At 37.7% G+C, this 24,252-nt stretch overlaps 2 protein-coding genes across 2 annotated transcripts; both read left to right on the top strand.

The window, feature by feature from the left end:
* Positions 1-4,179: 4,179 nt before the first annotated feature.
* LOC128520840 (cytochrome b5 reductase 4) lies at positions 4,180-15,699 on the top strand. The gene is made up of 16 exons (XM_053495258.1): positions 4,180-4,586; positions 4,748-4,901; positions 5,446-5,546; positions 5,791-5,875; positions 6,426-6,461; positions 6,624-6,696; positions 6,937-6,994; positions 7,167-7,260; positions 7,924-7,956; positions 10,894-11,016; positions 11,137-11,277; positions 11,456-11,605; positions 11,825-11,975; positions 14,189-14,275; positions 14,392-14,553; positions 14,827-15,699. Exons 1-16 carry the CDS (start codon positions 4,506-4,508, stop codon positions 14,879-14,881), a joined length of 1,584 nt encoding a protein of 527 aa, XP_053351233.1. The 5' UTR covers positions 4,180-4,505; the 3' UTR covers positions 14,882-15,699.
* A 2,455-nt stretch (positions 15,700-18,154) lies between these two features.
* On the top strand, positions 18,155-24,213 carry LOC128520308 (keratin, type I cytoskeletal 18-A-like). Its single transcript, XM_053494498.1, has 11 exons — positions 18,155-18,228; positions 18,972-19,042; positions 19,310-19,417; positions 20,934-21,026; positions 21,206-21,298; positions 21,450-21,542; positions 21,709-21,879; positions 22,039-22,131; positions 23,513-23,674; positions 23,832-23,924; positions 24,028-24,213. Exons 1-11 carry the CDS (start codon positions 18,162-18,164, stop codon positions 24,211-24,213), a joined length of 1,230 nt encoding a protein of 409 aa, XP_053350473.1. The 5' UTR covers positions 18,155-18,161.
* Positions 24,214-24,252: the final 39 nt, after the last annotated feature.

Genomic DNA, 24,252 nt, shown 5'->3' with positions numbered 1-24,252 from the left:
TGCCAATGCCTCTCATATTCTTCCATGTCATGGACTTTCTGTGGTCAGAGAATATAAATGTAACAGAAAGATTATCAATGCTTTAAAGTCGAAATGACGATAGAAAATATTTTTCAACAATATTTGGACACAGAATTGTAAAAATCAGCCAGCCCGTTTATCAATTCAATGTGGTCTGTACTGTTGCTATGGTGATCTAGTCCATACTTACCACATGGTGGACTGAACGAATGTGAAAAGCCAGGCTCGACTCCCGTCTCTGTGTGCATGGAGGTTGAATGTTCGTGGTGGGTTTCCACCGGGTACCCCAGTTTCCTCCCACAGTCCAAAGATCTGCAGGTTAGGTTAATTGGCGTTCCTAAATTGCCTGTAGTGTGTGAATGAGTGTGTGAGTGTGTGTATGTGTGTGTGCCCTGCGATGGATTGGCACCCTGTCCAGGGTGTACCCACGCCTTGTGCCCTAAGCCTCCTGGGATAGGCTCCAGGTCCCATGTATCCCTGGGATACATGTGATAAAGCGGTATAGAAGATGAGTGAGTGAGTGAAAGAAAATAAAGGGTTGCATTGAAGTGCTTAACTGTCAAGTGCCTAAAGCATATATATTAAAATTACTACACTGAGTACAATGAGTTGAAGTAAGGAAGTGACAAGAGAAAATCTTATGTGTCTAGATTTATACTTTTTTTGTGTGTGGATGTGCATATGTGTACTGCAGCTGCCCTTGTGGCTCTCTTGGACCAGAAAACTAAGGGACAGTGATGTTTATGAAAAGAAAGAAAAAAAAAGAACTCTGAGCTGTCCAGCACCATGCTAAATGAGACGCGTGACTCATCAGATGAAACAGGGGATTAGGTGGTAATGATCTGGCAAATGGTTTTGAAATTGTAATTATCTACCCTGTGCCGTTGTGCTTAGACTTAGTGTGTGGGTGGGGGACATGGGGGGTGAGTGAGAGAGAGAGAGAGAGAGAGAGAGAGAGCTATGAAGGTTAAAATGTAAAGGATTTTATCTAAGCAAGTGCTTCTTACCTAAAAAAAGAAATATCTGAAAGTTCCGTGTATGGAGTGGTGTTATCAGAATGGTCTCGATGAATATAGCAGGCTTCGTCATTGAGCCATTGATCTTCACTAAGTGTAGACAAAGAGGATGCTGAGCAAAGATTGCTCTTGCTCTGCTCTCTCTAGCGTAAACACTTGACCTGACCAATCACTATGTTACCTGTGCTACTCCCCTCAGCAGTGCTTGAGCACTTTAGAATGTGCTAAAGAAGAGCCTCAGAAAGCCCTCTAAAGCCTCCCAGGTGTATTATATTTCAAATATGGCACAACACTGTGGAGTAATGCATATTCATTATCTCACTGGCCATTCTATTCAAGTCCGGCACAACAGCACACTTTAAAACACTCACAAATAAATAACATTCAGGTGGTTATCTGTAGAAGGTTGTTACTTTTGGTTAAGAAATGATCTGAGTTCTTATGTGAGCTCCTCTTTCACATATCATTTGCCTTATACTCCCATCTTCAGTGGTATATCATGGTTAAGTCAGCAGTGCACCAATCCTAGAAATCTCTTTTCAAAGCAATTGCAGAAATCTCACATTCTCAAAAGCAATGATTCCCAAAATGAGTTAGCTAAGAAGAGGATTTAAAAATCAACTCATGCATGAAATGAAGTGTTGCTTTATATTAATGGTTGACTGCCACCTCATGCATAGTCTTAAACTGCAAGTAGACTGCAAAATGGAGGTCTATTGCCATCTACTGGCAAAACTGCCCAGTGTCCAGGAAAAAAAAATACATGAAAATATGTTTGGACATTTATGTAGAATGTATTATTTTAAGTGGAGTTTGATCAGGTTGTGTATGTTGTTTGATCAGTTTGTGTGTTTGGTTTAGACTTGGTCTAGTTTTGGTCTCCCTAACATTTTACTGAGAACAGGTGCTTCTCTAATCATTGCTCGTTCCTTTTCATTAATGCCCAGTGGAGTGTGTGTGTGTGTGTGTGTGTGTGTGAATATAGAATCCTATAATAATAATAATAATAATAATAATTTTTTCACAGGTTAAAATTAGTGTTTATAGGAAACATGAGTGGTTTAATATACACTATATCCTACTGGACCTACATCAAGCCACTCACCAGGGTGTACACAAAAATGCATACTTCTATCACCACAGTACTATGAGATTAAATGACATATCATATGTTATGTTTAAGAAGTAAATTGGCCAGCTTTAGTGGCTTGAAATAAAAAAAAGAAAAAATATTCACTTAGACTTTGAGATGAAATACATTCACCTCTCTCTAAGAACATAAGTCTATAAATTAAAATATTGCATTTACTAACAATAAGAGAGATATTAGCTATGTACATTATGATGTCTCTCACCCTTTATAGTACAGTAATGCAATAATACAGTCAAATTGTTTCTGATAACTGGTACATGGAGAGTACAATTGTACAGCACATCACATACAGTACCAGTCAAATGTTTGGACACAAGTTTGCAAACATTACTTTGTTTTGTAGAAACATTGTAGAAAAGTACTGGAAAAATCAGGAAGGACCATGGTATTAGAGGGTGTGTCCAAATGCTTGACTGGTAGTGTATAAAATTATAGTGAAACAAGGATATAATAAAACAATTAAATATGTACAAATGTAATATTTAAATGTTAACCTATTGCACTTCAATTGCAAATCAATTTCACTAAAGACTTTTACATTGACATTTCTCTTAAAGGCTTTCTTTCCCAGATCTTACTGGTGACACTAAGCAGATTAGTCATAAAAAAAGCCCTGTACCTGCAACTCTAAATGTCCCCTCCACCGACTCATGAAAGTACTGTTCATGTGCCATAGTGGGTGACTTTTAATTAAAATGTGACTTTGCAACTAGAATGATAATTAACCTCACACTGATAATCTTCTAGAAACTAACAAACAGACAGAGAACAAGTAAAATCAGGAATTCTGGATAGATGAATTACATCATAATGAATTTAGGCAAATAAGATGTGATTTAATGGAATAATAAAAGAAGAAGAGAAATCTGAAGATGGAAGATAAGGGACGTAACCAGTCTCTGCTTTCATCTTTGATTGAAGGTCAGGCCATTTTGCTTAAAATTTACACGTTGATGTTAAAATGTTGATAATCAAATGTAAATTATGGGCCTCAGTAAACAGTAGCATCTAACATTTTTCTGGTTAAGAATTTTTCCAGTCCGAGTCCTGGAGTAGTCTAATGCAGTATCGCACATCCAGTCAGTTCATTATGGAACATAACTTTACAACACTGACTTACAGGAAATAAGGAACTGTCAGTTGTCCTGAAACATAACAAGACTAACTTGTTACAAAATAAGACATGTGGTGAAACATTAAAGTTTTACTGCACATTTGTTTCATAAATTTTTGTTTCTCCACAGAAAAACAAGAATAATAAAATGAAAGTGCCAATCCACACCATAGGCAATTTTGGGAAAGCAATTAGCCTAATCTGCATGTCTTGGGACTGTGGGAGGAAACCGGGTACCCAGAGGAAACCCCACCGAGCACAGGGAGAACAAGCAAGCTACATACACACCGAGGCGGGAATCAAACCTGGCCAGAAATCGAATCCGAACCTGGAGGTGCAAGGCGACAGTGCTAACCACTAAGCCACTCTGCCACCAAGCTTATTTCTTATTTCACTTTAGACACATCAGTTGTTTCTTAGTGCAACATACGTACAACAATGTAGAATATGCAGAGTTGCTGTTTTGGTTTGTCTTTCTTAGCAGTGAAATATAAAATTTTACTGTAGATGTAAAAAATAAATAAATAAATATATATATATATATATATATATATATATATATATATAGATACACACACAGTAAAGGGTGGATTCTGCACAATGTTGTGAGAACAGCTTCCCACATTTACTTGATGTCAGCAATGCCACAGAATATTTTAATTATACAAAAAAACTGCTACTAAAAATTGTTCTAACGCCACTTAGATAGACTGATATTTATTGCCGATTGGAAGATATTTAACTTAGCAGCAGAATTTAACTATAACATAGACAACAGTGAGTGAAACTCTATTTATATCATCTGTTCTCCTAGATGGCGCTTTACTGTGTGTCATGTCGTCATATTCATGCGACTTTTATTTTTAAATAATGACGCGATATTTGTGCGCCCATGATTAGCCGGTGCTAGGCGTTTTAACATTATATCCGCACAACAGATTAGTGTATGTACTCTGGGTTTAGTGTAGCTGCCGGTCCGAGAGAACAGGCGAGTGAATTTAAGTGTTCAGAATGCTCGGTGTACGCGGGGGAAATGCTCCAACTCTTCTGCCTTTGAGAAAGAAACATTTCCTCATTCTCAACTTGACAATTCCGCTCGAGTAGAGTTGCTGTTGTTGTTGTTGTTACTGGGAAGTACAACATTTGTAAGGTTGTAACTGCAGCGTTTCTCCTGAGTGTGAGCTGTGTGAGAGGAGCAGAGATGCTGAACATGCCCTCGCAGTCTTTCCCCGCAGTCAGCTCTCAGCAGCGCGTCTCTGCGGCCGGACAGCCCAGGAACAAGGTCTGCATCTTTCTCTAATCAGTGTCATTACTCTTTACTCCATTACTAACATGTGGCTCCTAATTCAGAGGGTTTTTTGTTTATACGCTCACAAGATGCGGGTTTGAAGTCAACCAAGTTTTAACCTCTACCATTACTGACAGCGAGTTTCCTATGTCTAGGTGGCTCTGAAGCCAGGTCACAGTCTGATGGACTGGATCCGACTCAGCAAAAGTGGCCGTGATATGACTGGACTGAAGGGGAGATTGATTGAGGTAACAGAAGAGGAACTCAAGAAGCACAACACAAAAAATGACTGTTGGACATGTATAAGAGGTGAGGAAGTAAACACACACAGGAAACCAGAATATTAGACAAGTATTCTTCTTTAAAACAAGGTTTATTTGTGACGCCCACTTTTTCTTTACTTCCCTCCTGTTTTCTTACTGTTGGTTTTATGTAATGAATCAATCAGGTTTACAGGTTGTTTATATCACAACAGCAGCTAGAGATAAGCAGTAATTAGCTCTGATTACAGAAGGGAGATTACCGTTCATGGAAAAGGCTTCAGTTCCACTCTTATATACTTGATTGGTTGAACTAGTCATCTGCCACCTGGTACATCATTTTCTAACTTCGTTATTACTTGAATAAATTCATTAATAAATGTTTAACATTTAATACTCTGTTATTTTCTTAAAAAATAACTTCTTTGTGTTGTTGAACTAGCAGTCATTCAGAAAGTCTTTACTTTACCAGCTAGACCAGGCTGTGTATTGGGAGCTAAATGCTTATAGCCATGAGCTGTGGCCAGGCTTTATCACCATTTCTTAATATTAGTGATCAGATTTAATCCTGCTAACTGTTTGTTTTTCTGCAGGTATGGTGTATAATATAAGTGCGTACATGGATTTCCATCCGGGTGGGGAGGAGGAGCTGATGAAGGCAGCTGGTATTGATGGCACTGACCTGTTTGACCAGGTAAATAACAAATTTATAAAATGAGATAATAAACATAAACCCCACCTGGTTTTGTGTACAGTATTGTGCTGTGATAAGCTGTTAGAGTTACAAATAGTGTATAGTTTATGTGAATCTAGTAGTAGTAGTGCTTGTACAAAGCTTACCACTAATCAGCAATAATTCATGATTGTGTACATTTTTTTTGTTTTTGTAAATGTTATGAATAAGGTTGAGACTGTGTGTGCTTCATATCCATTGACAGGTCCACCGCTGGGTAAATTATGAGTCCATGTTGAAAGAGTGCTTGGTGGGCAGGATGGTGGTAAAGGCGAGCACAGCAATCAAAGGTATGGGCCAAGTCACTATAGAAATGCCTATATACCTAGTTAGCTAAGTCATCAGCATTACATAAAGTCAGGGGTACGAAATACAACAGTTCTTCAACTCCAGTCCTATAGGGCCCTTGTCAGCACAGTTTGGTAACTCTTTTGCTTAAACACAACAGCAACACTACTTCCTGGAGCACACTGTACTCTGTTAATTACAAGGTTCACTGTGGGAATTTAGGTGTTAAAGAATTACAAACTATGCTACACATTGGCCTTCCAGCATTGGAGTTTAAAAAAAAAGCTTAAAATACACTATCCAAATGTACTGTAGTTACATCTTCCCTTCAAGTCACAACTAAATATAGCCCTTTTCATTAGCTTTTGCCATAAACCTAGAAGTACAGAATTGTGTTCAATGTCTGCTGTAGCATGATTTCTTCACTACAAATAAAAGGCCAAAATATGTTTCAGCATGAAACACAAGCATTTCTGAGTGACAAATTACATTTTTCACAACATGTGCAACTGTTGTATCAGTGATGTATGAGATGTTTGTTTGCTTCCACAGCACATGCATTGAAACCTGAGCTCACTCATGTGAATGGTAAGAATGTAAACATGCATTTAAGCAATATTAACTATTTGTGTTAATATTTGTTGTAAGTGCTGGATAACATAAAGAGGTGTACGGTTTCCTAAAAATGTTTCTAATGTCAAAAGATTTATCCAGTCACTCCATAAAGAGAGGAAGTTTTCTGTCTTCTAGGTCTTGCTCCTCCTGCTGCTTTGTTGCTGGATTCAGCACCTGCTGCCCCAGCGGCAAAAGACAACCATCCTCGGTATGCTTACATTTTATTAATCAGTATTTTTATCCCCAACAATGATTATCTCTCTCTTGTACACAGCTGATTGCGTATGCTGTTGTTTCCAGTGCTGCTGTTCAGCTTTATTAAACATGTGAATTAATATTATTATTTTTGTCTATAATTAATGTGTAATTATACAGGTTTATCAGCATGTTTAACAAAGAAAAAAAGTTGTGAAAATGTATCTTTCTTTCCTTTTTTTTTTTTTTAAAGATATGACTGGTTCCAGACAGAGGAAACTGTCAATGTTGTCATTTACACCAAGCGTAAGGTTGGACTGTTTTCATCATGTCAGTTCACTATTATAGCTATGTTTTGCTGCAAAAGACAGACTTTCAGATCTGTCCCCTTACTTCTCGTATTTTGCTCTTTTTTTATTCTCTATGACCTTTTTCTCTTTTTCTTGCTTCATCTCTCTACTTACTGCCCCCTTCCTGTTTCAGATTCCAAGATCTGGATGTTCAGTAGTGGACCTTCAAGGAAATGTTCTGCGGGTAGAGGTGCTCTTAGGACAGTGGTCATATTTACTTCATTGGAGTGAGTTGTGTGATTTTTATGTTAGCACTTAATATGTACACAAAGGTTAAATCTGTTCAGGGTAATGTCTAACTTCCCCCCTAAACACATTAGCCATGTTTATATTGAAGTTACTGTATGTGATGGTATTATGGTACTAAGTTGTTGGTTGGTACTGTATTTTATTCATTCTTGTGAAAAACGTCAGTGGTTGTTGTATCACAGCGTTACAGGGTTGAAATGAGAGGAAAAAAAATTATCACGGACATAAGTAATATGTCATTTTTACTGTTAGCGCCTGAAATCAAGAAATCTGACGCAGAAGTATTGGTGACAGCAGACAGAATTAGAGAATAGGATGCAGTTACTCCGTTCAGCTCTTCTATCCACTGATCTATGAGATTATGAGTATGATGGAGTTGATAGGAGGTTTAGCAGCAAAGGTGAAGCTTTAGACCCAGAAAAATGAGTAAGTGAGAGATCTGGACAGGTTAAAGGAAAAGAGCTGTTGCACAAGTCAGCCTTGCGGGCAATGTTGAAAATGGTTAAGAGATCAACATGTTCATGGAAAAATTTAAAGAAGATTATGTATTATTTGTAAATATTAATAGAAAGTTTAGAATGATTTTGTTTTCTTAAAGTCTAAATACTTATGATCACCTGTTTGTATTAAATGTGTTTTAGGTCTTTCTCAAGAAGTAGAAGCAAATGTTACAGGTAAATGATTCCTTTATTTTATTTTTATTATGTTACACATATGTGAGCGCCAGATGTTGAACTCAGCAGATTTCTTTGTCTGCGTTTGTCTGCCATGTTAGTGGCCTATATGTCCATGTTTGAGGTTTGTCAATGCAGATCTCTGTTAAAAGCAGAGTATATACAGTGAAAACCAGCCTCATATACTCTGATTAACATGGAAATTCTCTTGTTACTCACTTGCTCACTACTACCCACAAATTATACAGGGAGTGCAGAATTATTAGGCAAGTTGTATTTTTGAGGAATAATTTTATTATTGAACAACAACCATGTTCTCAATGAACCCAAAAAACTCATTTATATCAAAGCTGAATATTTTTGGAAGTAGTTTTTAGTTTGTTTTTAGTTTTAGCTATTTAAGGGGGATATCTGTGTGTGCAGGTGACCATTACTGTGCATAATTATTAGGCAACTTAACAAAAAACAAATATATACCCATTTCAATTATTTATTTTTACCAGTGAAACCAATATAACATCTCCACATTTACAAATATACATTTCTGACATTCAAAAACAAAACAAAAACAAATCAGTGACCAATATAGCCACCTTTCTTTGCAAGGACACTCATTAGCCTGCCATCCATGGATTCTGTCAGTGTTTTGATCTGTTCACCATCAACATTGCGTGCAGCAGCAACCACAGCCTCCCAGACACTGTTCAGAGAGGTGTACTGTTTTCCCTCTTTGTAAATCTCACATTTGATGATGGACCACAGGTTCTCAATGTGGTTCAGATCAGGGGTCCGTTCTTCGTACGTCGCTAACTCAGTTAGCTGGATTTGATTGTTGTGGATTTGTCCTGATCTTGGATTGTTTCGTTCTTCGATGCGCTTCTAGCATTTGTTGTCATAGCAACATATCCGTAAGCTTGAACCTGCTCGGGAGCAGGTTTATTTCATGTAAACAGGATTTAGCCTGCGCTCCTGGCGGGTTATGATTGGTTGAAATGGCGAGGTCACATCTGATTGGTTAAAGAGCATGACCGACTCACGTGGAAAAAGAAAAGTATATGCCCCCTGCCATGGACTCCCCCACCCACACACACACACACATAATCGCTATCAAATATTATATATGAACATAAATTCATAGGTTTATTATTATCAAATATGATATTACTATTATAATAAACCCTAGGCACGAGACAGCCGTCAAAACCATTAATGCAAATTCTTGTATAATGTTTATTTTGTAACATTTATTTTTCAGGGGTTTGTCATAAAAATATGCTAATAAATATTTATATATATATTAAAAATTTATATTTTATAATGATAAATTGGACGAAACTAATTTTAGTATAAAATAAACAATATAAAACTATACATAATATTTCTATTTTTTCATATACAACATATTTATTTTCATATTGCTTATTTTATTTTATTGTCTCATGTAATTTGTAATTTGTAAACCATTAACCTATAAGTTTATGTTCTAATATAATATTTGATAGCGATTATGTAGGGGGGCAATCCATGGCAGGGGGGGCATTTCAGCGCATAACACGTGTTACAAATAAAAGTTGAGCCGGTCTTTTTCCATTTCGTCAACCAATCGGAGGGCTTGTGATCAGTGTTTCTACTGTCGATGCATATCGCCTTTTAAACCAACGCACGAGCGCGCAAGAATCCTAGACAACTCAATCCAGATATACTAATCATCAACAACAGGTGAGCTCGAAGAACCGACTTAGCCAGATCGTAATTAGCACGATGATCTCATCTTAGATGTGTCAATTCATCTCGGATGTGTCAAGCGACGTACGAAGAACGGACCTCAGGTGAACAAGGAGGCCATGTCATTAGTTTTTCTTCTTTTATACCCTTTCTTGCCAGCCACGCTGTGGAGTACTTGGACGCGTGTGATGGAGCATTGTCCTGCATGAAAATCATGTTTTTCTTGAAGGATGCAGACTTCTTTTTGTACCACTGCTTGAAGAAGGTGTCCAGAAACTGGCAGTAGGACTGGGAGTTGAGCTTGACTCCATCCTCAACCCGAAAAGGCCCCACAAGCTCATCTTTGATGATACCAGCCCAAACCAGTACTCCACCTCCACCTTGCTGGCGTCTGAGTCGGACTGGAGCTCTCTGCCCTTTACCAATCCAGCCACGGGCCCATCCATCTGGCCTATCAAGACTCACTCTCATTTTATCAGTCCATAAAACCTTAGAAAAATCAGTCTTGAGATATTTCTTGGCCCAGTCTTGACGTTTCAGCTTGTGTCTTGTTCAGTGGTGGTCGTCTTTCAGCTTTTCTTACCTTGGCCATGTCTCTGAGTATTGCACACCTTGTGCTTTTGGGCACTCCAGTGATGTTGCAGCTCTGAAATATGGCCAAACTGGTGGCAAGTGGCATCTTGGCAGCTGCACGCTTGACTTTTCTCAGTTCATGGGCAGTTATTTTGCGCCTTGGTTTTTCCACACGTTCTTGCGACCCTGTTGACTATTTTGAATGAAACGCTTGATTTTTCGATGATCACGATTTAGAAGCTTTGCAATTTTAAGAGTGCTGCATCCCTCTGCAAGATATCTCACAATTTTTCACTTTTCTGAGCCTGTCAAGTCCTTCTTTTGACCCATTTTGCCAAAGGAAAGGAAGTTGCCTAATAATTATGCACACCTGATATAGGGTGTTGATGTCATTAGACCACACCCCTTCTTATTACAGAGATGCACATCACCTAATATGCTTAATTGGTAGTAGGCTTTCGAGTCTATACAGCTTGGAGTAAGACAACATGCATTAAAGAGGATGATGTGGACAAAATACTCATTTGTCAAAATAATTCTGCACTCGCTGTACATACCCTTTACTCCTACTGTTCATCACTGATCTAAAGTTAGATTTGATATGTTCTGACAGTTTTCTCTCCTCTTATGTAATGTCAGTTCAGACAGCGAGTTCAGTCGGGAAGGTCGAGGTGTGCCTGCGCAAAGTCCACAAAGCCAAATGGACACAAGTGGGTCAACCCCTAGAATCCCATGACTCATTTATTCAGAGTAAACACAGAGGTGAGTCAACCGCCTGTCCTTTTGTTCTGTGTCTGAATGGAAAACTATGTGATTAATCAATAACTCTGGGTGCAGATCAGTTGAGTGAAAGCAGATGTGAAATTTGTTTTGGGAATCTAGGGTTGTTCTACAGAGACTGTGTATTGGCTTCAAAGAAAGAAGTTACACATGACACGCAGCTCTTCTGTTTCCGGCTGTCTCCTGGAGCACACATGCACATCCCTGTGGGAAGACATGTCTACCTCAAAGCTTCTATTCAGGGTCATTTCTGTTTTGTTTTTTTCAATCATAATCATTAATTTTTAAAATTCTTTTATTGATCATAATGTAAAGCCAAGTATACCAAGTAAATAAGTACTTCAGAATTAGAACTATTTTTGGACAAACTGTACTTCAGTAATTGTGTGCAGCATACTTAAATGTGTTTTCTATTAAACAGGCAACGATGTTGTAAAGCCCTACACACCAGTAGACCAGGTGCTCATGCCCCAGATTCACTCCAGCAACACTCTGAGCTCTGAAATCTATCTGATGATTAAGGTCTATCCTGATGGAGCATTTACACAACATTTGAACAATCTTGACATTGGTGTGTATCCGTGTTCATGTGTGTGCATGCATGCTTTCTTTTAATCCTGGTGATTTTACTGAACATATTTGATTTAAGGACATGCATGGCAGTATTGATTATACTTATTTGCTTGCTTTAGTTCTGAGTAATTTGTTTACTGTTAATTAAATATAAATTTAAAGCAGTATCTATTAATATGATTTTCCATTCCCCTGGATATTGCTTGTTCTTTATCAGGAGCCTCCGTGTCCATAAGCGGTCCAGAGGGTCCCTTTACACTCAGGAGTCTGCATGATGTCACTCATTTGTACCTCTTAGCCGCTGGCACTGGTTTCACACCCATGGCTCGCCTTCTCTGCCTTGCCTTACAGGACCTGCCCTCTGTCAGGTTACACTCTACACACAACCACACAGGCTTGAATGCAGTTACTTAATTCTGCAGCACTTTTAGGAATAAATGGTGCTCACACTATACTGCTTTAATGTTTTTTTCTCCGTAACAAAAAACTATAAATGTTTATATTAGTGGTGGAAATCTTTAAATATTTAAGTTCAATTTAAGGTGCACAAAGCTCTACCCTTTTATGGGGCTTAATTCTGACAACATTTTGGAGTCTTTGCAATATAACAATTTATCTATACACATATAACCACGGTTAGGCCTGGCATTACATGCAGTGGCTGAGTTGCATGGAGCGCAAAGTTATGGGTCTTGCGGAAGGACCCACTGCTGTGACCTGATGGCGGGGCTCCGACCTCCAACCCTCTGATCAGCAATCCTGAGCCTCAGTAGTTCATGGGTAAAAAAAGATTCCTCATGCTTTCAAAACCATTCTTCCACTGTTCGGGCCCTGGCAGAGGAAAAAAAAGCAACTAAAGCAACCCCAGATTGCAAATAGTGCCTCTAGAGGCTTGTATAGTCGCCACGCCATAGGAAGGTTACTTCATGCACTTCTGTACTTATGCTGATATGCACCCATTACTCTGGAATAGGGTCAGTCTGGACTCAGCAGACCACATGACCATTTTCCTTTGTTCCAAAGTTACATTTTTACGCTCCCTATACTTTCACTATTGAACATAGCTGAAATTTGTATAGTCCGTTTTTAATGATGCAAACTGCCCCCCTAAATCTAACACACAAAGAGGTGTCAAGTAACGAAGTACAAATACTTCGTTACATTACTTAAGAAGAAATTTTGTGTATCTATACTTTACTGGAGTAATTATTTTTCAGACGACTTTTTACTTCTACTCCGTACAGTTTCACGCAATTATCTGTACTTTCTATTCCTTACATTTTAAAACTAGCCTCGTTACTCCTATTTTATTTCAGCTTGTCATTCAAAAAGCAAACAAAACAAAAAAACATCCGGATAAATCTCGCCATCCATTTCTTTGATTGTGGTTGGATGAGAAGTACAAACATACCGTTCCGACACCCTATTGGTTGGTACGCGATCCATCGCACCTGCACATGACGTCACGTCACACACTCCAGCAAGGACGTTTGAATAAAATAGCATTTTCGGTTGATAAGGTTGTGATAAGTAGACGAAGATGTCCGTGATAGAGACTCAAGATTCGAGTGAAATGTCACAACCAAGCACCAGCGAGGAAGGTAACAGCACCAGGAAGGTAACAGAATGAATGATTAATCCAAGTGATTAATCAGAATTTATATATATATATATATATATATATATATATATATATTTTTTTTTTATTTATTTTTTTTTTTTTTATTAATTACTTGGAATAATCATTCATTCTGACAGCACTAATGTTTATCGTAAACAACCATACAAGGGTAATTGTTACTAAGCCTGCCCTGGGTACACTAATTTTCTTGTATGTTGCCTTCACAGATTCCTGCAGCTAAGCTTGGATGTACATTTACATTCCAGTAAAGGTTACTGATGACATGCCTCTGAAGTTTGACTTTTTGCACCATTAAAATACTTATAGGCAACTAGTTATCATATCTTCTTCTCCATAAAACATGTTAATGTTCAGTAGTACACATATATGGTTCTTTAATGTATTTGCATTGTACTAAAATGCATTCTTTTTCAATTGCCATATACAGCATCCCAAATCACTATGGCCGTTAAAAAATACTACAACAAAACAACAACACATTTTTCTTTTCTTTTTTTATGAGGTGTTAGTGCAATATATAGGCCCGTGGCACAGCCTAAGCTTTTATCCTTAATGCTTTTTTTCCCCCTCACGTTACTTTTATACTTTAAGTAGTTTTGAAACCAGTACTTTTACACTTTTACTTGAGTAAAAAGCTTGAGTTGATACTTCAACTTCTAAAGAAGTCTTTTTAAACCCTAGTATCTATACTTCTACTCAAGCAATGAATGTGAATACTTTTGACACCACTGAACACACACACACACACACATACCCTTATTAGATAATCCTTAACTCCATTCCAGTCATTTCAAATCTCCTTAGTTTTCTTTGCTTAATGCAGGCTGATAATTTGATCCTTTAAAATGTTAAAGGTAATTTAAAATGTTTTTTCAGAAAACACTCAAGCAATCTTTAAGTCAATCTTCTTTGCCTAATAAAGTTTTCATTGCCCCTCAGGGAGACCAAGTTGATGTTCTTCATTCGTCAAGAGAGGGACATTCTGTGGTATTCTCAGCTGGAGCAGCTGCGTGCAGAGGAACGGAGGTAAACAACGTTTACTATAGTTAATAACTTGGTTACTGTTTTATTCACTGACTACGCATAAGAATTTTAAGCTTTGTTTACATCACAGTGAAGCACATAATTCTTCCTCTTGTCAGATTTCAGGTTGAGTATGTTCTCTCTGAGCCTGCAGCCACATGGACTGGGAAAAGAGGACGAATAGATGCCTCGATACTGCAGGCATTTCTGGAAAGACCAGGAGACTCCAAGTGCTTAGTGTGTGTGTGTGGGCCATCTGGTTTCACTGAACTAGCAGTACAGTAAGTATTCCTGTGTATTCCTCTGTGCTTATGCCATCTTTCACTCACCCGAATGCACACTGCTTTTCTAACCTTTTGTGTGTATTGAAACATTCGTTTTACTAAGTTTTACTTTGTTTAATGTAGACATAACCTTCGACATCATCAGCTTTTTCATAAGGTCTTGCTATGAGGCACAAAAATAAAAAAGCAAAGTCATTTTAAATAGTTTGTCTATAAAGTTTTTCTAATCCCCATTCTTCTGTTATATTTATGTGGTTCATCTTCTTACAGGCTGGTCAAGCAACAGGGATTCAGTGACAAGGAGATTCATGCTTTCATAAGTTGAGCCCTAAGAGTTAGTACTAATGATTTCTATGCATTACAAACTCCAAAGCCGTTAAGTAACACCGAGTGATTGATTAGAGTTTGCCATTTACTAACTGGCAATGCTCTTGTCTGATTTGTATGATCTTCTGAAAAGAGCTGCTCTTATTTCACATCCCAAAACTCAGCAAAAGAAATTTGCTGTCTACATATGTAGGATATACCACTTCCACTGTAAATTCAGATTTTATCCATAATTTTTTTTTTATATTTTATTATATGGAATGATCACTTTGTCTTGACAAAAATGTATATATATGAACAGTTAGGCAGGGTAATATGCTAATTGTGAGTCTGTTTATAATGCCTGTCCAATTTCAGTTGAAAATGTAACTAACGAGTTTGGAAAACGTATCTCTGGTATAAATATTTATGACTTCTGTATAGTTTGGAATTATTTACCATGGTTTAATTTATCAATTGGTATTTTAACTTAAACACACCATCGTACCAGAAAAGTCAACCCACATCTTGAAAGTGAAAGTGGTTTCAGAGATGGAGGGATATTTGTTAGACTAATGCAGCTAGCATTAACTGAATTCACTGAAGTGGTATAAATACTAGGATGAAACATCAAATGTAAGAATTGCCTTGCTATTCTTACTTGTGTCTACAGATTAGTATGATGTCAATTAAGTCATAGCCAGTCATATAAAAATTATTTTTTAGGCTGTTGGGATTATGTCATATATTATCTTTATGATTTAGTTGGTGCAGCAGATATGGTATTGTGAAGGAAATTTATAATGTGTATGGAAAAAAAACAATACATTTATTAAAATAAAAAAGGTCTGTGATTTTTCTTTTTTTTTTTTTTTTAACGAATAAGTAGGGTGACATTTATGTGTGCTATATTAACTCTTTTGTGGGATTGTCTAAGCTTTAGGCACTCATAACTCTTGCAGGTTCACTGGTTGTCCTTTCTTGGACTGTGTTTTGTAGGTACTAACAACTGCATTATCAGTAACACTCCACTAGACCAGCCATTGTAGACATGGTACTTGTCAAAGTTGCTCAGACTTTTGAGAACTGACTGTTTCCTTACTGCCAAATACATTACACCCCCAGCAAGTGCCATTGTAATAAGATAATCATTGTAGATGGTTTTCAGGTCAAGGCTGACAGGATTATTTGGCCAAACGTTTGTAGACAACTAACCATGAAACTTGTAAGTGCTTGTTTAACAGTTGGTTCCATATTAACCTCCCCTATGCTGCTGATATAATCTCCTCTTTTCTGGGGAAGTATTCTCAGTAAAATATGAGGATTTGTGCCCAAGAGCATTAGTGAGGTCATGCACTAATGTTGGGTAAGGAGACCTGGAGCACAGTCAGCATTCCAGTTTATCTCAAATGTGTTCTGTGTGGTTGACGCCTTTTATCTTCTTTCATAGCAGCTGTGTCCTGGACCACACTTTGTGCACTTGAGCATTGTAAGGCTGAAAATAGTAGTGCTACACCATACATGCTATACAATTGTATGCTTTTACTGAGATTGGGGAAGAACTTTGTACTGTACTGTACGTGTGTGATGGTCAGGTGTCCACATACTTTTGCCTATATTTTGTCTTCACCAGCAGCACGTCAGTCCGCTTTGATAACCCATGGTGGATTTGAGAACTTCCTACTATTGCCTAATGTGGCAGCAATCTTAAAGACCACTAGATCTCAGTGTAGATTCATATTATTTAATATTAAGGAACAGTTGAGGAAGAAGCCAGCAGTATAGAGTTGCGAGAACATTAGCACTGGACTAACATTGAACTGCTGTTACAACCTGCTAAAGCGGGTTTATTCTCTCTGCAACAAACTTTACTGGTAATTATCCTGGAACCTCTAGCTCTGAGAGGGAAGAAATCATTCTAACCCATCAGATCAACTTCATGCTTTTGCAACTGCTGTAGCAGGGATCAACAAGATGTAGTGGTCATAGCAGACCGGCTAACCTCTTATCCAAAATGTAGGACATCTAGACATGCTTTATCTCATGCTTTATTTTTTTCACTGAATCAAGAGAATAAGAGGGAATTACGTTTCTCATCTCTTTTCCCCAAGCTCCCCTTTGCTATATGTTAGTGTTATGGACTGGTTTGATCCTAAATAAATCGTTCGGTTTGAGAGCAACAGTTGATTTCAGCGCTATTTGACCATGACCATAGGGTCAGCAAAACTGGTCAGCTACAATTGTTCTTTTGTTTCTTTACATTATCCCCTGCGTGTATACAGACACTATATGGGAATGTCACAGCATCTTTAGTTGTGATATAATATTTATATGGACCTACACATCATTCATAACTAATACAATTTTAAAGTGATATTAAGTGCCACGGGCTGAAGTATGGCTTACACTGCAAAGTAAAACACGCTTGTTTTAGAAATCCCCACAGCACACGGTGTGGCCACAAATCAATCCCAGTACAGGGAATGTGTTATCCAGCTGTATTTACTCAGTACAACATTTAACATTCAAGTGAAAGATATTAAGATATATAGAAAATGTAACTTAAAAAACTGAATCACTAAGTTGGAAAATGATCATCACACTCCTAAGAATGTCTTGTAAACTCAATAAGGTGAAGCCTGATTGTGACATGTTGGTGTTATATCTCTCACTTGGATGCTAAAAGTAGTACTGAGTAAATACAGCTGGATAAAACAGGCTGCAAAGCAACAAGCTGGGAAAACTATTTAAAAAAATATTTTACGATTCTTTTTTATTCCCACTGTATATTTATTCTTATATAGAATAGAGGATGGGTTAAGCCTGGTCCCTCTCAAGATCTCTTTCTAGTTTTCTAACAAGCCCCTGGCTTGTTCATCAGGGACAACTGAATCTTAAGTGATACATTTTCCTTACATTTTCCTAATTTCTTTATGTATTGTTTATTATTATTATTATTCTGTAAAGCTGCTTTGTGACGATGACCTTTGTTAAAAGCACTATACAAATAAAATTGAACTGAATTATAAATTAACATTATCAAAAATTAAAAAGTATCATTATTCTAATGATAATCCTGCTTGTATAACCAGTAAACCCACAAAACCACCTTTTCCTTGTCCTTGCAAAAGAAGACGAATTTAACTGCAGTTTAAAAAACTAACCACTAGATGGCAGGCGGCGAACAGTATTAAACCCAGAGCCTTGAGCGCACGAGCGTCTGTTACGTGTCCCGGTTCCGAGAGTAACACAGCATCCTTGACAACACGCAAACAGAACTCAGTGAACTTGGTGTGAACATGGTGTTTTGTGCTGTTAAACGAGGAGATGCACAGAAAACACAGGAGCCCGGGGACACTGTTGACGGTACAATTCTTTTACAGTCCGAGATAAACTCAGGAATGAATTTAGTATCTACACAGGAGAAAGGTTTTGTATGTACTTTGGTCAGAACTCGCACTTCTTGCTATCTTTACGTTTCATACATCGGAGGACCTGAAACCAGGCTCTGAGTATGTTCTGGTTCTATGTCTGTCTAGACAGATTATGTCACAGCATCACGCAAAACTGGCTGGACAGAGTTTAAAGAACCTTTTGCAGCTCCTGTGTGTCTGCCTGAAGTAATATCTGCCATAAACCTTGTTAAATCCTTCTCTTTCACATTGACTGTAATCAAACTAAATGACAGGAGATTTAAAATCTTTCTGTGAACTGGGTACATTTTGTATAATTTCCTAATATTTAACCACCAATCCAGTGGAACAGTATACCATATAATGTCACACCAAACTAAATGTTGTGAAATTACAGTTAAAAAAAAGGGGGGGGGGGTTTATCTTTGTTGCAGGCAAACATTCTCACGTACAAACTCTTTTCCAGTCAATGACAGATACTTTAGCTAGTATAATAAAAAAGAAAGCTGATTCAGTCAACCTATAAATATAAAATGATATTTAAATGTATGATCATATATCTCAGTACCCTGAGTTTGTTGTAGAAGAAGAAAGACCCCAGTATCAAAAAAAGAAAATACTGCTTCGGTGGAATTTAAAACACACGTATGACATAAATTTGATGATGACATGTGATGGCTTTCTGTTTGCATTTAGACCCACTGTGTGATCTGGCCACAGAACCGGCTCCGGTCCAGCCCACGACAGTTCCCCAGGACTCATTGAAGGTGCATTTGTTCTGCCCCTATTGTCAAACCAATAGTGTACATTTAGAGTCTCTTAATAACAGCAGTAGAAAGAGGGAAATATTTTTGTATTTATGATATAGATAAAAAGTTATTTTTGTATTAAATTGTCACTTGTGAAAGAGGGAATGTAGTTTGTTTTTAAAAACCGGTGTAGCAGCAATTCAGACTTTCAGTTAATTTATTGCAGCTTTTGCCAGGAGGAAACTATAACCTGTCGGTTTATAAGATTTGGATGGTGATTTGCAGGATTCTGTTTCTATGGGGGCAAAGATGATTCAGGAGCTGGAGGACCGAGTGAGAGAGCTCGAGGAGCTGCTCAGTGAGTCCCACAGGAACTCTGAAATAAAAAGCAAGGTAAGCAACACTGAAAGTAAGAAATGTGTACACAGTGGAGGTTAATGCTCACCTTGTGCTGAGAGACAGAGGGCTGAAAGCAGTCATGGCTGGTCATGCATGATATTAGATATGAGGCTAAAATCTGATTCCTGTCAATAACTAGGTCACATTTTTTTCCCCTTGGTACACAAAACACACACAAAGTTCACAAACTACTTTGTTTTGTTGCAGCTGGTTTTGCTAAAGTTCAAAATTATTCATTCTATTAAGCTTGAGCATAAAGTTCTGTGTAAAATTTAAAACTGTGCGAGACAAATATGAATGTTGTAGTATTTCTAAACCTTTGCTAAAACAAGACCTGACCAACAGAAGCAACACTGCACCCACAGGCTTATATCATAGGCACTATATGATGATAGACACGTCACTTCATCCTCTCTTCTTACCCTGATGCGCACATCATTTTGGAACAGGGTAAATCTGGACACATGTCATTTCATTTCAATAAGCATTTAAGTGATCATCAAACTCCAGATGTTTTTCCGACCACCTCTTTTTGTAGAAGATGATGGGTTTACCACTATCCTTGCAGGTTAATAATACGTTAATAATCCTGAGTCATTTTTGTCTTTCTGCTGAACAATAATTTGATCCCTATGAAATGGAGTAATGTCTTTGACACGACCACTGAATATGTCTCCTGACATGGTTGTATAAGAAATGAGAAGCTTCTCACTGCATCAGTTAGGGTTAAATAACATGTTGCCAGCTGAAACATATTAATCACTGCAGTCATTATCCAATGGGAGGCTCTTAACTATTTGCGTAGTTAAATCCAGGCTGCGACTTAGTTTTTGGTGTGTGTGTGTGTGTGTGTGTGTGAGAGAGAGAGTGAGAGTGAGAGATTTCTTTATGTTTATTCTAAGGCTCTTGACTCACAGTATATATGCATGATTTTATGAATTGCCCTGCTGCCACATGATTGCTGCATAACTGTGTAATTGTATAGGCGGTTCTGTATGTGTGTTTGTGTGTGTGTTTGAAAGTGCAAGTTTCTTTGTGGGACTTGCAAGCATTTTAAAGAGTTGTTATAAGCGATGAGTCAGCTTATGACTCATTGCATAATTTATGACTTTTTTATTTATGAGCATGTGTGTGTGTGGGCGGTACAGTGACATAATTATTAGCACTTTGACCTCACACCTCGAGGTTAATGGGTTCGATTTCGGACTTGTTGACCCTGTACAGGATAAGCAGTATAGAGTGTGTGTGTGTGTGTGTGTGTGTGTGTGTGTGTTTGTGTGTGTGTGTAAATAAACCAATAAGCCTTGGTCGTTGAATTTTCAGGTTGTTCAATATGATGGAGGGAATTATTATGTTTTTATATTCATGCTGCATGGTTAGTGTACTTTAAATGGAACATTCAGGAGTTTCAACTGTTTTAAAGGTTTTTATTATATGGTAGCAGACCATTTTACAAGTGAACATTCATCACTTGATATTACAAATCATTTTCTATACGTCTGTGTTGTAGAGGTTTGATGAGGAATGCGAGGCGTACAGTAAACTAAAGTCTGAGTATAATGACTTGAAGAAGACTGTGATGCAGAACCAGGAGTTGCTAAAGGTAAATGTTTCTTCTCATGAATATACAGCTAGTATTGTAAACTGTGTGTGTGCATATGTGTGCATGCAATTGTTTACTCAGATTTTTGAGGTTTTGTGTGGGGTTTTTTTTGTTTTTTTACATTTTAGGCTTTTGTCATGAGTGAGGGGTAATTTATATACCTTGTTGCTGTGTTGTAGGAGTTTGAGAGAGAGCGTAAGGCCCACAGCAACCTCCAGGTTGAGTATGACAAGTTAAAGATCATTGCAATGCACAATGAGAAGCTGCTGCAGGTAAATGTTTCTTCTCATGAACATGCAACTACTAATGTAAGCTGTGTGTCTACAGTTACTCAGATTTTATGGCGTGTTTTTTTTCCCCAAAAAAACATTTTAAGCTGTTGTCATGAGTTGACAGGTCATACAGGTCATGGCTATGTTATAGGAGTTTGAGAGAGAGCGTGAGGCCCACAGCAACCTCCAGGTCAAGTGTGAAAAATTAAAGATCACTGCAATGCATAATGAGGAGCTGCTGCAGGTAAGATTTTCTTCCCATGGAACTATAAATGCTATTTTGTGTATGTGTGTGGGAGGGTGTGTATGCGTTTCTTTACTTGCATTTTGGGGAGGTTTTGTTCATTTTAAACTATTGTCATGAAAAGCCTCTTAATGTGTAAAAAAAGACTTGTTTGTTCAATGTTTAGAGCTCTCTGGCAAAAGCTAAGCAGAAACACCAGAAGGCTATGGTGTGCATCGCTCAGCTAGAGGATGAGAAGGATGACCTGATCAAGGAGGTTAAGGCCCTGCGTGAGACAGTGGAGGACCTGGGGAACCTGCTGTCCGAGACTAATAAGGATTATGATGAGCTAATAGAGGTTAGTAAAACAGAACAAAAGGAGAAAAAAAACATGTATTTTACGCATTTCTTAAGAATTATAAGAAAACTTCTTGATGTTTATGCTGAATGATCAGTTTAACAAAAATGAAAATTATAGTTTTGGGTTGTTAGCTTTTACTACACGGCTCTGTTTTAGGAGTGTGAGAGAGAGCGCAAGGCTCACAGCATCATTCAGTCTCAGTATGAAGAGTTAAAGAAGACTGTGATATGCAGCGAAGAGGTACTGAAGGTAAACTTACCTTTTCATAAAATTACAACTATTGTGGTATGTATGTATGTATGTATGTATGTATGTATGTGTGTGTGTGTGTATGCAGAGGTGGAAAGTAAAGAATTGCATTTAATCGCGTTACTGTAATTGAGTAGATTTTGTGTACTTTTACTTTTTCAAGTAGTTTTAAAATGTGTAATTCGACTTTTACTTAAGTATGTCTTGCTTAAAGTACAGTAACCTCGGATTGCGAGTAACATGGTTTGCGAGTGTTCCGCAAGACAAGCAAAGATTTTAAATAAATTTTGACTTGGAAACGAACAAGTCTTGGTTTATGAGTACAAAGTATCATACAGTATATCACGCATGCACTTCTTGTTTTGACGTCCAGCTTCACGTGATCACAACTGAGCCAATGGTTTTTCTCTCTCTTGCGCTGTGGAATTGTGGATAATCGTCTCCCCTACTGGGTCTTAGTGCTCATTTCTCACTGGTATAATCAACATTGTGCAAGTGTGTACTGTTCACTATAACACTGTGACCATGTGTGTGTGCGTAAAACATATTTTATTTTGTGTTTGAAAGCGTGTGTGTACAGCACGCGTGTACTGTTTCTTATAACACATGTGTATAAGTGTGTGTAACGCAAAAGAAAGTCTCATTAGAGGTTAAAAATCCATTTTTTCCCTCTCTGTCGTTATGTGTGTACCCCCTCTCTGCTTCACACACACACACACACACACACACAATTTATGCATGCGCTCACACACACAACACACGCACACTCCGCAGCTCAAGAGAGAGAAAAACACACACACACACACAGCGCCTGCGCGCATAAACAACAACACTTATTTGTTGAGATTTATTTTTACTTTTTTTTAAAAAAAAGTAAAGTGCAGGTTAATTTGTTTTACTTTTACTTTATATTTTTTGTTAATTATTTTTATGTACTTATTTTTTGGGCTGTGGAACGAATAATTTGAATTTCCATTATTTCCTATGGGAAAATTTACGAGTGTTTTGGAATACAAGCATTCGCTTCCGGAACGAATTATGCTCGTAATCCAAACTTTCACTTTAATTGTACTTTGGTACATTTTAATTCATATTTGTTACTGACTAAAAAATAAATGAATGAAAATGCAAAATAATAAAAATAATGCAGCAGGGAAGGAAAGAAAACCCCGGAAACCTGATTGATAGATTTTTATAATGGTAACTTCACTTGTACTTCAGTAAAATTTCACTGAAGTAACAGTACTTGAGTACAAAAGTTTATTACTCTTTCCACGTGTGTGTGTGTGTGTGTGTGTGTGTGTGTGTGTGTGTGTGTGTGTGTGTGTGTGTGTGTGTGTGAGTAAATCAAACCAAAAAAGGCTTGTTTTTTAATTTTCAGGACTCTCTGGCTAAAGCTGAACAAAAACATCAGGAGGCACTGAAGTCAATTGCTCAGCTGGAGAATGAGAACACCAACGAGGTGGAGACCCTGCGCGAGACTGTAGAGGACTTGGGAAACCTCCTTTGTGAGACCAGCAGGGACTGTGATAAGCTAACTGAGGTAAGTTTAAAATAAAGAAAAAAACCTGGAAATTAAATGAGGACTTGTTTATGTTTGTTCCGCATGTTTGTTTGTTTTTACAAAAAAAAAGTAGTTTTAAGTTGTGATCATTCCTCACTCAACTTTACAAGTCATTTTCAACATTGCTGTGCTTTAGGAGTGTGAGAGAGAACGCACAGCTCACAGCAAACTTCTGTCCCAGCTTGACAAGTTGAAGCTCACTGTGATGTGCAGAGAGGAGGTTCTGAAGGTAAACATCTCTTCTCATGAAACTACAATCGTTATTTGGACCCGCTAATTTGTGTGTGTGTATAAGGAGAGAAAACCAAAAGACTTGGCTGATGAATTTTCAGAGTTCGCTGGCTCAGGCTGAACAAAAACACCAGGAGTACATTTCTCTGCTCGAAGGTGAGAACGCCAGCCTGATCAAAAAAGTGAAGACCCTGCGTGAGACCATAGAGGATTTGGGAAACCTCCTTTGTGAGTCCAACAGGAACTGTGATGAGCTAATGAGGCAAGTAAAAACTTTAACACATTGAAATGGCCCATTGTTAATTTTTTACATATATCCCTCAATT

The sequence above is a fragment of the Clarias gariepinus genome, chromosome 4 (genome assembly GCF_024256425.1).
Source record: "Clarias gariepinus isolate MV-2021 ecotype Netherlands chromosome 4, CGAR_prim_01v2, whole genome shotgun sequence".
Classification (NCBI taxonomy): Eukaryota; Metazoa; Chordata; class Actinopteri; order Siluriformes; family Clariidae; genus Clarias; species Clarias gariepinus.
The sequence above is the reverse complement of the archived record's forward strand: the minus strand, read 5'-3'. Positions and strand labels throughout refer to the sequence as shown.

Coding starts and splice junctions, on each gene's coding strand:
- LOC128520840 (XM_053495258.1), top strand. CDS start 4,506: ATGCTGAACATGCCCTCGCAGTCTTTCCCCGCAGTCAGCTCTCAGCAG. Junction 6,697..6,936: donor GCAAAAGACAACCATCCTCG/GTATGCTTACAT, acceptor TTTTTTTTAAAG/ATATGACTGGTTCCAGACAG. Junction 11,017..11,136: donor TATTCAGAGTAAACACAGAG/GTGAGTCAACCG, acceptor TTGGGAATCTAG/GGTTGTTCTACAGAGACTGT.
- LOC128520308 (XM_053494498.1), top strand. CDS start 18,162: ATGGTGTTTTGTGCTGTTAAACGAGGAGATGCACAGAAAACACAGGAG. Junction 21,027..21,205: donor AGAACCAGGAGTTGCTAAAG/GTAAATGTTTCT, acceptor GCTGTGTTGTAG/GAGTTTGAGAGAGAGCGTAA. Junction 23,675..23,831: donor ACTGTGATAAGCTAACTGAG/GTAAGTTTAAAA, acceptor GCTGTGCTTTAG/GAGTGTGAGAGAGAACGCAC.